This window comes from Epinephelus fuscoguttatus, linkage group LG5 (genome assembly GCF_011397635.1).
Source record: "Epinephelus fuscoguttatus linkage group LG5, E.fuscoguttatus.final_Chr_v1".
Lineage (NCBI taxonomy): Eukaryota > Metazoa > Chordata > Actinopteri > Perciformes > Serranidae > Epinephelus > Epinephelus fuscoguttatus.
In genome coordinates, this window is record NC_064756.1 from 18,511,250 (window position 1) to 18,527,025 (window position 15,776).

General features: G+C 41.7%; 2 protein-coding genes across 5 annotated transcripts; one reads left to right on the forward strand and one right to left on the reverse strand.

The window, feature by feature from the left end:
- yif1b (Yip1 interacting factor homolog B (S. cerevisiae)) lies at positions 1-6,498 on the reverse strand. Of its 4 annotated transcripts, none has more exons than XM_049577227.1 (8): positions 6,333-6,498; positions 4,694-4,772; positions 4,261-4,390; positions 4,005-4,109; positions 2,454-2,590; positions 1,740-1,895; positions 1,420-1,513; positions 1-1,074 (listed from the first exon to the last, which is right to left on the reverse strand). In XM_049577227.1, the coding sequence occupies exons 1-8, from the start codon at positions 6,376-6,378 to the stop codon at positions 919-921; spliced, it is 903 nt and encodes a 300-aa protein (XP_049433184.1). In that variant the 5' UTR covers positions 6,379-6,498; the 3' UTR covers positions 1-918. The 4 variants fall into 4 exon arrangements, with proteins under 4 accessions (XP_049433184.1, XP_049433183.1, XP_049433186.1 ...); XM_049577226.1 differs by having other exon boundaries at positions 4,688-4,772; positions 6,333-6,497; XM_049577229.1 differs by having other exon boundaries at positions 6,342-6,496.
- Positions 6,499-10,713: 4,215 nt separating this feature from the next.
- Positions 10,714-13,928, forward strand: LOC125889294 (GTPase IMAP family member 9-like). The gene is made up of 2 exons (XM_049577148.1): positions 10,714-10,864; positions 12,683-13,928. Exons 1-2 carry the CDS (start codon positions 10,786-10,788, stop codon positions 13,639-13,641), a joined length of 1,038 nt encoding a protein of 345 aa, XP_049433105.1. The 5' UTR covers positions 10,714-10,785; the 3' UTR covers positions 13,642-13,928.
- The last annotated feature ends 1,848 nt before the right edge of the window (positions 13,929-15,776 follow it).

Here is a 15,776-nt window from a genome sequence, read left to right on the forward strand (position 1 = left end):
TTCACAGGGCAAACCATCCCATCTCTTCCCTTTCTTTATTCCGTCTGACTTTCAATATGAAAAGCAGTAAATAATTTACTCGTTTTTTTTAAAAGGATATCAAAGTCAATTCAACATTTCATAGCAACGTCCCCACCCTCGCATCACGGCTTACACACAGTCGATATTTCTATTCAAGAGTTGTCAGGCAGCAAAGCTCAAACATGTATCAAAGCTCATACAAAAAGATTAAACATAAAATGGAGGTGATGCTGCACCCACACTTACACACCAGTTACTGTACATTACCCTCGTCTCCGGATAAATGAGGACAGATATTTCTCTAAGCCATGAAACAAACATTAGTGGAAACAGAGCCAGTTGATCGTTTTAAACCTGGATTTGACTTTTGTTCTCGTCATTAAATGGACGGTTGAGTGAGGTTAGTGTGCTTTATCTTTACAGTCGGCTCAGAAAAATCGCATGAGATATCAGACCAGAGCAACGTCTGTGATAATACTTTTGCTATACACATACATACATACTTAAATAGTCCTAAAAAACAAAATTAACAAATAATTACACAGTATAGAAAAACAACTTAAAGCCACTTGCTCTTGCTACACGTTTCTGAAGACATGACATAAAACAAAAAAGACAAAAAAAGGCAACACAAATGTCACAGGGCTGTGCTGTGAGAGACAAGGCCGTAATGCCTCACATCCTCTCCTAATCGTTTCGTAGCATGTTCCATGCGTACATGGAGCGAGTCTTGTGAGTCTGTCTTTATGTCTGGGAACATGATGGGATATCATCCAGGTGACTGTGGCCGCTGTGTTTCATACAAGTCCAGCTTCTTTGATGTGTGTGTTTTGTTTAAGGGGGTGAGATGGCGTTCGGAGAGCCAAGTTCATCTTCTGCACAGTGAGTGTGTGGGTTTTATCTAATGAGATGGTAGGTGAGCCAGTACATGAAGATGGGTTGTGCTGCTGCTATTGACATGGTGAGGTACATCCTCAGCTGGTTCCTGGCTCCTCTCACCAACCTCCCCTCCGCCGCTGCCTCGGATAGCAGCTTCAGACGCAAGGTGCGGATCTGAGGAGAGACACGTTCAAGATAATCATTAATCAGTCATTAAACTAACATGCCTTTATGTCAGCTCAGCCACTTACCACATGAACTGTGACATACAACAGCTCCACAATAACATCTGTCTGAGTAGGTCATCATGTTCAGATTTTAACGTCAGAGCTCGAAATACTTGAGCAGAACATTTTGAGGAGATTCTTAGCAAAACTAATATGGAAAGAGCTTAGCACTACTGCAATTGTGCAAAAGTTTGTGCAGTGGGTGTCTGTTCTCAATTATTTGGAGACAGGAAATCTGTCCATGAAGATGAGTATTTTAAACTATAAAGAGTTAGTAAATCCTGCTACTCACCATAAAGACAAAGATGGCAGCACAGCACCACAGCAGAGAGAGATAGTACGCTGGCTTCCCAAACATCAGGCCTGCTACTACCCCTACGATCATCCTGAGGACACAGAGAAGAGACACACACACAGTCACAGGTTAGGTGTAAGATCCACAGAGCCTTAGTGTTCAACTAAGAGAGGTTTTGTTCTGAACAGCGTTCAAGGGAAAAAACTCTTCCAATTGAGAAACGGCTGTGCAAAATACTCAAATACAAGTGATGAGAGGAGGTGAGGAAAGCAGAGGGTGAGTTGGTGATGAAAATTATATAGCGACGCTGTACATACCCAACATATTTGTAGCCAGAGAAGGCCAGCAGGTCTATGGTCGTGAGGTCGGTGTTCACGGTCACAAGGTAGAGCGACAGCAGCACTGCCAGGACTTCTATGATCAGCCACACCAACGCTGAGCTGGCCTGAACTCCCAGCAGCTCCGGAGAAAACCTGCAAGATGCACAAAATGATATGGTCACTACACAGTCTATATACTGTGAACTAGCAGACTCTAGTTGTTAAATGTTGTCAATGTGAGGTGGTATATCATTATTTATCATGTTCTTTGAGCATAAGTCTACACAAATATTTAAATTTTAGTACCATTTCAATCCACTAATTAGATTTATAACGTAATTATTTTGCAAAAAACTGAAGTGGAATCAGTGCAACACTAATTAATCCCTCCAGATTTTGTTTTCCTTTTAAGACATCACTGTCCTCTCAGCTGACACAAGCTCAGCAGCACCAGAAGGCAGAGTTTTAATTGCTTTGTGGCTGCTGTTGTTGCTCTATGGGTGTGCATTAGACTGAAGAGCCACCCATAAGCTGGCTCAAAACTAAGACGATATGTTGGTGGAAAATACCCAGGATTCAATTAAACCGACATGTAGTTATGTAGAAAGACAAAAAAACAAAGAAATCTGCTCCTGAGTTGTTAACGATCACTGCTTAGATTAGTGTGTCTTTTCCAAACCAGCATCATGTTGAACATGGCTGCATATGTACCTGTTCTGTGTGCCGAGGGCCAGGCCAGCCACCAGGACGTACGTGATGAAGCCCATGGTGGGAATGTAGAGATCAGGAGCGTTCACATCAAAGCGTGGAGCCACAGGAGTGTCCTGCTGGTAACTCACCTCCCAGTTCTACAACACACACGATCACACACTTAAAACTTGCTAAATCCTTACAGACTAAACTTGGGGTGAAAACATGCAGAATTTCACAGGTGAAGTGATGAATATTACATCTGTGACTTTCATCCAACCTAACAGACTACTGTCACAAACATATGAGACATATTAGGGAAGCCTCAGAGGCCCACAGAGACATAAACATGTTTCCACATGCACAAGATTACCTCTATCTTTGCAAAGCGTAGGAATGGGAATTAAGTATCTGTTCCAGGATGTCCAATCTACTGGAATCATTTGCTTCCAAGCTTATGAATTCATGTTATCATTGACAGCATGTTTTTTCTGAGAGTTGCACATAGCAAAACACTGATGTCCAACTCATGCTACTATGCTGTTCAAAACTTGCAAAATGAAGGAGTGATGGTGGAGAGGAACAAACAGCCAAAAGCGCAGCTTCATTTAGCATATTAATTATGTAAAATTATAGTTTTAAATCAGGGTGGAAACATCTGCAACATACTGAAACATCTTTTTATTCAACAAATTCCAGGAATGCCATGTATTTGACATACTATGCACAAGTGCCGCTGCTTCCCAACCATGAGGAACGTCCGTGACAGAGGTAAATATCCTGTTATAATAACGTTAGTGCCATGCACACAGGCTTAGCAGATTTTTTCTAAGAACCTAAATAAAAATGATTGCTGTATAAATATTATCTCATTTAATCCACTTTAGGTGATGACCTGAGTCACATGGATGCCTTCTTTATACCCTGTGTTTCTACACTGTGTTCACACTTGGAGATGATAAAGCCAGGGCTCTCACGGTCATGGAAAACCTGGAAAGGTCATTAAGTTTCACAATCACATTTTCCAGGCCTGAATGAGTCCTGGTCCTGGATTTAATGAAAATCACTGGAAGTTTTGGAAAAATTGTGGAATTTGTTGTGTGTAATGAAATTGTTGTATTAATCTTCCATGGATAACCTTCCACGTAATGGCAAATTCATTTTCTGTAGTTTATGACGTAGCTCTAATGTGTCGATGTGTGACAACATTTTGTTTATCATCATCCTCCCCACATTCTTTCTCTCCCTTTCTGTATGCCACCTAGCTGAAATTATGTTTGAACAGAGTTTGATTCTGATATGTTTAAAAAAGTGGTGCAAGAAAAATAAAAATTATTATGAGTCCTTTAAAAGTCCTTTTTTTTTCATTTCCATGAAAATGTGTGGGAACTATATAAAGCAGTTGCATTGATGCTGGAAACCTGTTAAGGTCTGTTTTTTTCCCCCCCAACACAGAAAATGGATCAGGAATCAATGAGGCAACTGATAAAAAAAAAAAAAAATCAATAAAATCTTCTAATTTCCATCCTTAGCAAAGTGCCAGACATAGCAGAATAATTTAAAGAGACTTACCTCATGCATGTAAGGGAAAACCAGGAGGCCCAGCTTCTTCCCCACATACACTGTGTCCACAGCAAAGTAATACTTCAGCTTAGAAATAGGGATGAACCTGTCCAGCTGAAACAAGCAAATACACAGACATACGCACATGCATTATTCAGCCTGATTTGGCCTTGACCTGACACATCACCACGCTTTCTGGAGCACCTTGTAGCATCCATTTTGCATCCTTTCTAGTAAGCAATATGATAAAATATTAATGACTTACATTCTTGTCCACCATTTCCCTTCCCTGGGACGCCAGTGAGCTGCCATATGCCATAGCCAGGTTAGACATGGGGTCTGACAGGATGGACTGGGCAGGAAATCCTGCTGCTTGAGGCCCGGCTGGCGGATTACTGGCAATGTGACACAAGAAAATGTATCAACTGAAAGAACATGATGGATGTATCATACAGTCAAATTGTGAGGAGGCAATACAAACAGTGCAAAGCTGAACTAGCGGTAAGCAAATTAGACTCGTATAATGTTATCTTTAAAGAGTCAAATTTTTATTTTTGAGGGCATGATCCCATTGACAAGGGTAGCCTGAATATTTCCTTGATGTAATGTAGGACACAAACATACAAAATGCAAGTAAAATATATATGTTCTCAACAGTTTAATATCCAGACAAACTTCAGCCTGGCTCCCACCTGTACCCTGTTCCACTCGTATCCTCAAACAGCTGGCTGCCATCTGACCCATCCACTGAACTATTCCTGAGACGCATATTAGGCTCTGGATGAAAACAGAGTGGTTAGAGACAGAGATATGTCAAACAAAGGAGCAGATCCCAACCTCTTAAATCACACCAAATTATGTAGAAAAATTAGTAAAGCAAGCACATGCAAGACAGCCACGATAAAATCTAAGAAACCAGCATGCATCAGTTGCCCAATTTTTCCTCACCCTTTTCTGATATATGATACTTAAATTAGACATTTAAGACCAGTCGATCACTGACTGGCTGTCCTGTGAACCATGCGCTGATAATTGTCAGTGTCGTGTTAAGTTTCAGGGTTACATCACACTGTGAGTGTCCACAGTGGTGAACATCTGTAGCACATACTTCTTTGTAGAGGAAGACTAGGGATTTCTAGCACAACTTCACTTTATTTCAATGTGCATGGAGAAAGAATAAAGTCTTTAGAGGTAAAGTATGAAGAGACCAACACATTTCAGCCTCTGGCCTTCTGTCAGGCTCATCTCCCACTTCAATAGGGGCTGAAATGTACTGGTAAAGTCACTTTGTTTGTGCACAAATGAAAAGTCTGTGTGCAACTGTGCACAAGTGTGACTGCTCTGTGCAGGAGAAAGAGCTTTTTGACTTCATAGCCTGAGGGAGCAATAACCTGATCACACACAGATCACAAGCGCAGATTACATCACCACCACAGAGCCACTGACTGTTTTAGTTTGGACCTCATTTCCCTGTCATCCCTGACGTTAAAGGAGTGTAATGGATATGACATACAACTCACACATACAGACACCTTTAAATGTACTGAAACTACTTAAGCCTGACACACTGACTGTCAACATTAGCCTTGTGGTTTTAACTCATAAATCAAGATTGTGTGTCTTGGCTGTGGTGCTCACATGTCAGCCTGATTGTAGTGTGTGTTTGGATCCTCAGGGGTGTGTTTGGGGGAGGCTTGTTTACATTTTGTGATGCATACATATCTGTTTGGAGACAGTTGTTTAAAGGACCTGAGGTAAGGTTAAATCAGATGCATTGGCTGTAGCATCATTGCTTTGAACCTTGGATGCGAGTCATAAATAAACCCAGCACCCAGAGACTAACCCAGATTGAAGCTTGGAAACAGAGGCTTAGCTAACGTTAGCTAACATGCGTATTAGCATTAATTAGACTATACACACATAAAAATGTATCCCAAAGTCATTACACAGAAACCTTCACACAGTAGGGACAGAAATGACACGTACAGACCCCGGCTAATGTATGAGAGACTACCGTTAGCTTCCCTATCCCGTGTACCGTTAGGTTAATTAGCTAGTTAGCATCGTCAGGTTAGCTAGTGTTTAATAATATATTGTGTGCTGCTACTTCCGCTTTACTTTGCTAACACTGTCTTCCACATTTAGTTGGTGGACTTGAGTTTAAGGGGTCCGTGTTTGCGTTTTTACCAGTTGTTTAACGTTATCCAGCTAGCTGTTAGCATTAGCCGGTTGGAAACAGCGACAGCAGCATCACCGTTTAAAGCTAGCGGGTACAAAATGTGCACATGCAGCCCAGAGCTAATATTTAAGGCTGATTTGATCGATAAACTCACGTACGTAACTTACGCTGTCTGAACCCGCTCTGATTTGCTGTGTAATCCATTTGGACTGACTTGCTGGAGCCGGTAGCCGTCAGTAAACCAACTCCACTGAGATGCGGTTGCTATCAGTTGACAAGCTACACAGAGAAGTTGGAGTCATTCATAAGTTTTACACGGAAGTAAACGCTTTCTTCTTCTTCTATGGATTTAATGACGGCATACAAACTGGTGTGACATATGAATACCACCACCTACTGCCACCCAGCGTCCCTACTGCCAGCCAGGTTAAGTAAAGCGTTTCTTATCTTGTCTATCCTCTATCTCCAACATCATGTAATGCCACTCCTGCTCCTCTACCATAACCTTACATTATCTCTTTCTACTTTGAACTGTTTGTCAACATTTTTTTTTATCACTATAAATCAAGCATTTATGTGACATTTTCTTTTTCACAGAGATGTAAAGACACTAAGTAAATTCACTCAAGTAGTTTCATTTAGTATAATCTTCAGGTACTTATACATTTCAGAAGAAAAATAAGCATTGTACACATGTTCATGCATTATTAACAAAGATTCATTCATTTATTTTCCATAACTGCTTGTCCTGTTAGGGGTCGCAGTGGGGCTGGAGCCTATCCCAGCTGACATTGGATAAGAGGCAGGGTACACCCTGGACAGGTCACCAGACTATCACAGAGCTGACACATAGAGACAGACAACCATTCACACTCACATTCACACCTACGGACAATTTAGAGTCACCAATTAACCTGCATGTCTTTGGACTGTGGGAGGAAGCTGGAGTACCCTCAGAAAACCCACGCTGACACAGGGAGAACATGCAAACTCCGCACAGAAGGGCCCCCACCCTGGGTTCATTAACAAAGATTCAGTTATACATATACTATAATAAAGAGCCCTAAGAATGACATTTTTCTGTAGGCCAACACGGAAGTTGGCACTGTACTGGTTCCTTCGTCAGAATCAGAATCAGAAATACTTTATTGATCCCCGAGGGGAAATTATTTATGTTACAGTTGCTCCTTGCAAGAGAGGAAAGATACGTGAAAATATAAGAAATTTAAACAGTAGTATTAACAAATATATAGTTAAATAAACAGGAATTATTAACAAACATAAACGTAAATATATATATATATATATATATATATATATACATATATATATTGTAAACTGAACAAGATTATTTACACAAACAGAATATATACAGTCAGGGTGAAATGGGGTTATTGCACAAGTTAAATTAGATTATTGCAGTGTGGGGAAAAAGTCTCAGGGACACTCAGAGGGAGGAGTTGTACAGTTTGATGGCCACAGGCAGGAATGATTTCCTGTGACGCTCAGTGGTACATCTTGGTGGTATGAGTCTCCCACTGAAAGTACTCTTGTGCCTGACCAGCACATGGTGGAGTGGGTGTGAGACATTGTCCAAGATAGTTCGTAGCTTAGACAGCATCCTCCTCTCTGACACCATCATCAGAGAGTCACACTCCGTTCCCACAACGTCACTGGCCTTGCGGATCAGTTTGTTGAGTCTGTTGGCATCTGCCACCCTCAGCCTGCTGCCCCAGCACACAACAGCATAGAGGATAGCACTGGCCACCACAGACTCGTAGAAAATCCTGAGCATAGTCCGGCAGATGTTGAAGGACCTCAGTCGCCTCAGAAAATAGAGACGGCTCTGGCCCTTCCTGTAGAGAGCGTTAGTGTTCTTAACCCAGTCCAGTTTATTGTCAATGTGTACCCCCAGGTACTTATAGTCCTCCACAATGTCCACACTGACCCCCTGGATGGAAACGGGGGTCACCGGTGTCTTGGTCCTCCTCAGATCCACAGCCAGTTCCTTTGTCTTTGTCAAGAAGCTGATGGGATTTGTCCGTTGAATTTTGGACAACTGCGGAAAATAAGCTCTGTGGCAAACAAACGTTCTTAATACTTACACCTTTTGTTCAGCAATATAATTTTCAGAAACGAACACTGCTTTGATGATTATTGAAGCTTAAATACAATTGCCAGAATTAAAAAGCTAACATTATGCTATGAACTAAATTAACTACCCTACAGTCGCATGACCTATAACGTCATCACCATAACAAGACTGTAAAGCTGTGTTTGCTGCAAGGAAACTATAAAGAAGAGAGGTCATGGCGACAGTGACAGCTTTTGAGGAGCCAGTATTTACATAAAATAAGCATCACCCTGCCTCTCGCCCAGTGTCAGCTGGGATAGGCTCCAGCCCCCCCGCGACCCTCAAGAGGATGAAGCGGTTAGAAGATGGATGGATGGATGGATGGATGGATGGAAGTAAGCATCACGTAATGTGTGTTTTTTAATCTAGTGGAAAGATTTTTCAGTCAAACTTGAAACAATAAAGATATGATTGCTTTAAGTGTGAACTGCCGTGCCCGCTCCATTGACTCCAGTAGAACTGACACTGAAGTCTGGCTCTAAGAATGCTGTCACTGCTGCTGTACTCATGACCTTTTGTAGTTTCCAGGGTTCGCTGCGGCTCGGCCTGGTGACTTTCTGTAGTCTCATTTAGCCACCTGTAGGCAACTGCCTTTTTAAGACACATAGAAGCTTCAGAGTTCACAAGCAGGGTATCTACTGACATATTTTATGTTATAGAATAAAATGTGAAAGTCTCCTAAGCTTGTGTGAGCCAAAGACCTTATTTCAGGCATCTAACCAAAAACCTTTTGAATTTGAGACAAGGGAACCATTTAGTGGTGAAATGCTGTCTCATGTCCAGGTTTTAGGATTCATTCCTACACCTAAACACCTATGCCTGGTGCTCCCTCAGCAAAAAACCAGCGCTCCAAGCTTTGCTCTGGCTCTCTCGCACACACACTTGCGCTCACCCCAGATGGTTTCTGCACACTTTGCTTCTGCTTTACAAGGGGCTGGCTGGGCTCAGCCTTAGAGATGGGGTAAGGACCTCAGACATCCGGAGGGAGCTCGGAGTAGAGCCGTTGCTCCTGTGTGTCGAAAGGGGTCAGTTGAGGTAGGGTCAGGCTCAGGAGTTGAGGTAGGGTCAGGGTCAGGAGGCCCCGGGGCAGACCCTGCACACTGGAGGATTACATATCTCATCTGGCCTGGGAATGTCTTGGGGTCCCCCAGGAGGAGCTATAAAGCATTGCTTGGGAGAGGGACGCCTGGAATACTTTTTTCAGCCTGCTGCCTCTGCGACCTGGCTTTGGATAAGCGGTTGTAAATGGATGGATGGATTGATTTACAACACTTTACACTCCATTTCCTCACACGTTTTTACATGACTGATTTAACTGACTGACATAGATTTGCAGTAGTTCTTTTTTTTTTTCTCATACAATAAATAATTGACCACCATCCACTGCATCAGTTTCCCTCTTTATCATGGCCTATGAGCCGGGTAATGGCAGTATGTTCTTCTTCAATATATATTTTTTCTTGTAACTGAATCAATGATCTGAAACTTCCACCACTGTGTGAACAAGATGTATCATTGATTAAGGTATGGAAAACATTTTCTGAAATACCATCATGAGTATTCTTTAATTCTCCTTTTTCCAAATCAACAGCAGCATTGTTCCCTTCTCCTGATGTAAAGAGGCAAAGGAAATATCTCAGACATCATCATAATGACGAATGTCAGACTTGGCAGTTGATGTGAACTGTGACACCATCTGTCATCACAGCAGACAATAATAGTGACAGTGACAACAGGAGATGTTTACAGTGTGAAATAATTTCCACACAGGACACCTTTCTTTGAAACAGGAGCAGCCGGATTCTCAGCACTTAGAGTCAATGTGTCTGTGCTGATAGGAAGTTGAAAACAAAGATGCAGGGATTCAGGTGACTGCTCGACAAGTATATCATCCTAAAACATACAGGCACAAAAATATGAGAAAGTAGGTCCATTGTTTTAGCCATGCTAGCAGCAACACTCTAGGTATGGTAACATTGGTCAGTTATTCCACTCACCATTTTAGTCCAGATTGAAATATCTCTATGAATACTGAATGGATTGCCATGAAATTTGTACACACTAGTAGATCCTAGAGGATGGATCGCAAAGGTGGCTTCACAATCACTCTATAGAGGACCCTTTGGTGTCCCTACATGTCAGCTTTATTTAAAATGTTTTGACACCTGTTTTCTTTGCAATGCCAGGAGTTCCCAGAAACGTTAACACGTCACTAATCCTCTTATGGGTTTTCCCATGCCATGTATTTCCTGGTAACATTGGCACATTATACTTTCTGTTTCTCGAGAATGTGATCAAACTTGAGTGCTGACTTTTTACATACCGTTGATGCAAAGCTGCCTACAGAAAGACAAAGACATAAAAGGTTACACACTCTGTGTGACTCCAAAAAAGCACCACTTCTCATAAGCCGTCTGGAGAAGACAGAACTGTTTTCATGATTCAGACATTTGTATGAGCTCCAGATCTGTAAAACCATGGCCTTCAGTGCTCTGAGGCGAAGTCAGAGGGATGGCAGAGGCATAGGCAGAAACACTGCAAGGAGCGAGAACACAGGTAATCTCCTCTTTCTTGTCTGTTTTAGTCTTTTTTATTTATTCAGCTATACTTGCATTATTTGCTTTCATCCTTTGAATGCCTGGGGCTATATTCACAATGCTTCCTAGTACAAAGAGTTCATCCTAGTGACAAAATTATATGAAAATTCCTAGCATTAAGACATTTTCTAAGAATTTTCCCTTGAAGGTAAGACGTCCTGCTTAAGATTAAAGTTATTCACAAAGCATTTTAGCCCTTAAGAGACTTCTTAAGGTAAAAAAAAATAACTGCTAGGAGTAGAGAGACGGATTTTCAAGGGGCTTAAGAGTTTCTTAAGCAGAGGAGAAAAAGCAGAAAGACAAAGAGTTAGGAGAAATATTCTCAAAACGCTGACACAGCACTGATGACTTGGGTTGTCTCAACCTTTCATCAGTAGAATGATAACACAAACAGTGTCAACACTTTCAGTCTCATATTGTAATGCAGGTCATTTCATTTCCACTGGATGTCCACATCCTGCAGGCTAAAAAAAAACAGCCTGTCAGTGACAACCAATCTGTAAAAGGAATGTGTCATAGCTTGCAATGGGGTCAACCACACCTCCTCTGTCCCTTCCTTGCTCAGAGTTGTTCTGATAATTTTCCTACATCCTAAGCTGGGACTACATACTTAAAATTTTTAGGCTAAGTTAGGAGCTATCTGCGAGTATCCTTAGATTTTTTTGTGAATTTTGACCATTATGTAGGACAAATTAATCTAGATTAAATCATAGAAAAGTACCTAAAAACCCAAACATCTGACTGAAAATTAAAAAACAAAATATATTAAGGTTACCCTATTGATGATTTAGTAAAGATCATGTAATTGTCGACATAGAAACGCATTATTTGAAATTATTTATTCTACTTACTCTTTATTCTTCTGTGTTGTACATGTCAGTTATATACAGTAATGATATCTTTACAAACTTGACAGTTAGTTCAAAGCCTTTCTATTACATTTTATCATTCTTATATTCTTTTCATTCTCGATACTTTTAATGCTGCCATGTCCTAATCTGGGAAACATTGCATGTATTACATTGTTGAGACAATCTGTGTTTAATTTATGCTACATATATGTGTACTGAATTACAGAAGACAACGAGGCTAAAGCCCAAATTTTGGTTTGTTTTCGATTGTTTAATCAGTACGCAGACAGTACAGTATCATTTAAAAAGGACAGTTTGTGCTTTTTGTGGGAATAATATGCTTCAGCTATGGCCAAAACCACAAACTCTGCTACTACCAAACAGTTTCCGGCAGTAGCAGCACTACAAGTAGCAGCAGACTTAGCCTACTAGATTGACTACATTTCACAGTAGTGTGGTTTTAGCTTAGCTGTTTTCTTAACCTAATGGCTTTTAAATGGCTGAGCTCTTTCATTGATCAGGGGCTGTATTAACAAACATTCTGAGAACACTCTTAGAGAGCACCTAACTTAGCCTAAACATTCTTAGCAAAGAGTGGGAAATTCTCAGAGCAACTCCGAGCAAGGAAGGGACAGAAACTCTTTAGTATAAGTGAGGAGGTGTGGTTGATCCCATTGCAAGGTATAATGCATTCTTTTACGAGATGTGGGTGGTTAAGCCCACAAGGTGTGCACACCAAGTGGAGCAGAAATGAACTGCATCACAATATGAGACATGCTGTTTGTGTAATCACTCTGCTGATGGAAGCTTGAGACAGATCCAAGTCGTCACTGCTGCACTGCTGACAAATACCTTCACTTTAATTTCACTTTCATTTCTGGCATAAGATGGTTACCACTAAACGTATTTCTCACTTTATTTTGTAGATGAAGAAATCCGAATGGTGCTGATCGGAAAGACAGGAAATGGGAAGAGTGCATCGGGAAACAACATTCTAAATCGAAAGGCCTTTACGTCAGTCCTCTCTCCACAGTCTGTGACGTCAGAGTGTGAAAAGGCCAAAGGGATGGTGGATGGACGCAGGGTCGCAGTCATCGACACACCAGGAATATACGACACAAAGTACAAAGAAGATGAGGTGCTCAGGAAGCTGAAAGAGTGCATCTCTTTCTCCGCTCCCGGCCCACACGTGTTCCTGATTGTGGTCAAGTTGAGCAGATTCACAGAGGAAGAACAGAAAACTGTTGAACTTCTGCAGCAGGTGTTTGGTGACAAAGCTGCAGATTACTCCATGGTTCTCTTCACTCATGGTGACCAGCTGGGACAGACAAAAATTGAAGACTTTTTTAGAAAAAGTCAACAACTTAGCCATTTGATCAGAAAATGTAACGGGCGGTATCACGTCCTCAATAACACACTGTCCGATAACAGTCAGGGGCCGCAGCTGCTCGCAAAGATAGTAAAGATGATCGGTGAAAATGGAGGAACGTTTTACACAAATGAAATGTTCCAGGAGGCTGAGAAAGCGATCCAAGAACAGCAACTAAAGATTTTGATGGCCAGTGCCGAGCAAAAACTCAGAGAAGAGGAACAACTGAGGGCGATGTTTGAAGGAGAGCGGCTGCAGAAAGAGCTGAATAATCTCAATGATGAGTACAAACGAAAATCGCGAGAAAAGGCAGAGAGGAAAAACAAATTCATTCACACTGGTCTGGTCATAACAAGTGCTGAAGTGGGTATTGCAATCGGTGCTGGGGCAGCAGCTGTTGGAGGTCCAATTTGCATCGCCGTCGGAGCAGCGGTGGGCGGAGTAGTCGGGGCTGTAGTGGGAGTCTTAGCACCAGCAGCAGTGATAGCTCTGAAAAATAAATGCTCTGTTCAATAAAAGATGAAGGCCACTGCATTTACATGGCCAGTGTGCTGAAGAATAGAAAAGCACTGACCAAAGAACTGACACAGCTTCCTGTCACAGATCAACATTATAGTTACTTTGTGGTCTGATATAGGAAAGCGGAAGTTAAAGCTGCACTGATGTGTAAGGGGAAAGAGATCAATCGTAGTGACAAATGCAGAGATAATTATCACAGCCTCTGCAGTTCCTCTCAGCTTGATGGAGCACTGTAGTTTCTCTCAGTTATTTTTTTCAGATTTACAGCCCACACATTGACTTTTTTGGGGCTTTTATGCCTTTAATGAACAGGACAGTGTGAAAGGGGGAGAGAGAAAGAATGACACACAGCAAAGGGCCGCAGGCTTGAACTGAACCTGCGCCTGCTGCAGTAAGGACGAATCCTTTTTTACCTGGGGCGCCTGCTTTATCCACTAAGCCATCGACGCCCCCACATTGACTGTTTTGGTTGCCTTTCATGTTTCATTGCCCTGTACCTGCACAAAATTAGATTTTGGTTGTGTAAAAGCCAAAAGAGGTGTTTCCCCCAGGAGCTGGTGGAGACCAAACCAGAGCTAACAGCAGAATATTGGACTTATATATGTCAGATGGACGGAAAAACAATTCCAAATGAATGCTAATACTTCTTAGTGTCTTCTCAATGTGCAAATAGTTTAATTAATGAATGTTTAAGGCAGTCTTTCAGTTATATATATTACAGCTGCTGAATACCTTTGTACTCTGTAGTTTTACAGCCAAAATACATGGAGAATGGGTGCGGTGCAACATGTTTGCCGCAGCATGTCGCACATGCTGACCATGGATGCTAATTTTATGTGGCCCTCCAACAAGTAAAAACCACTTTAGGGTGGCAGTAGCTCTGCCCATAGGGACTTGGGTTGAGAACTGGACAGTTGCCGGTTCAAGTCCCCGTATGGACCACGTACAGAGCGTGGACTGGTGGCTGGAGAGGTTCCAGTTTGCTTCCTGAACCCCCAACTGCCTGGGGAGCCTGTCCATGGGCAGCCCCCTCACTCTGATATCACTCCATTTAATGTATGTATAGGTCCTGTTTGTGCATGTGTGTGTATTTCCAGCCTGTGTGTATATGACAACAGAGTGAAAAAATCTGTTTCCCCTGCCGCCTCAGGGATTAATAAAGTAAATCTTCTTCTTCTAAAACTTATTAAAAATTGAGTACAATCTGTTTAAATATGGTTGGGATAAATTTTGCCTCATTGTGGCATAGGCAATGTGTTGCAGCAGAGCACCCTTGTGGGTTTTTATATTTCACATTAAAATAAATCAATCAAATCAATGCATCCTATAGTTAAAACAATGCAGTTGATTAATTCAGTAGCAATTCAAATAGCCCAGCTTCCAAACCCTGCATAATCAACTGCATTAGCACCTGGCAAAACTCAATATGCACATAGTATGGTATGCAACCACATGCTACAAAGTCTATGGCCGAAAAAAACCTGCCTACGTGACACGCTGCACCCATGCCCCACACATTTTGGCTGAAGAAGACTTTTTGTTTATATTTTTTACTCTGTGTGTGTGTGTGTGTGTGTGTGTGTGTGTGTGTGTGTTCCCTCAACAACAAACCAAATTTGTGCACAGTGAAAGCAGACAAAAAGCAGCTTTTGAAAGTTAGTCATCCGTTTGCATGTGTGTGCGTGTGTGTGTGTGTATCTGCGTGGGAAGCCTTCGGGGGACAAGTAACAGTCAGCATTTTTAAAAAGTGTCTTTGGCTATGAAGTGGCTGCGATGACATCAAAGTGTTTTTTCTATCGATGTCAAAAAGCAGTTTCAGGCAGATGGGAAGTGGATGTGTAAAGAATTGCACACAATGAGCGGAAACACTGCAGGCAAATCCACATTGGACAGCACTCCTGTGTAATACACACATAAAATGCACACTAACGTACAAACTGTGGTGGGGTAATGGTTTAATATGTGTGGAAAAAATAAAACAACACTGTCAATGACCTGTCTCTTAGTCCATCTTTCTCATCTTTGTGTCTCTTTTGTTCAAAATGACTTTGTGTCTCACTCTCCGCTGACAGCTGGACTCACTGGCCCTCAGGGAAAATGACCATCTCTCCTCCAATGGACTGTATTGTGCA

Excerpts from the sequence above, each read along its gene's own strand:
- LOC125889294 (XM_049577148.1), top strand. The coding sequence starts at position 10,786 with ATGGCCTTCAGTGCTCTGAGGCGAAGTCAGAGGGATGGCAGAGGCATA. Across the intron at positions 10,865-12,682 it reads TGCAAGGAGCGAGAACACAG|ATGAAGAAATCCGAATGGTG; the intron begins GTAATCTCCTCT and ends TTTATTTTGTAG.
- yif1b (XM_049577226.1), bottom strand. The coding sequence starts at position 6,378 with ATGGATTACACAGCAAATCAGAGCGGGTTCAGACAGCGTAAGTTAC. Across the intron at positions 4,391-4,687 it reads ACGAGTGGAACAGGGTACAG|TAATCCGCCAGCCGGGCCTC; the intron begins GTGGGAGCCAGG and ends TCACATTGCCAG. Across the intron at positions 4,110-4,260 it reads GGGAAATGGTGGACAAGAAT|CTGGACAGGTTCATCCCTAT; the intron begins GTAAGTCATTAA and ends TGCTTGTTTCAG.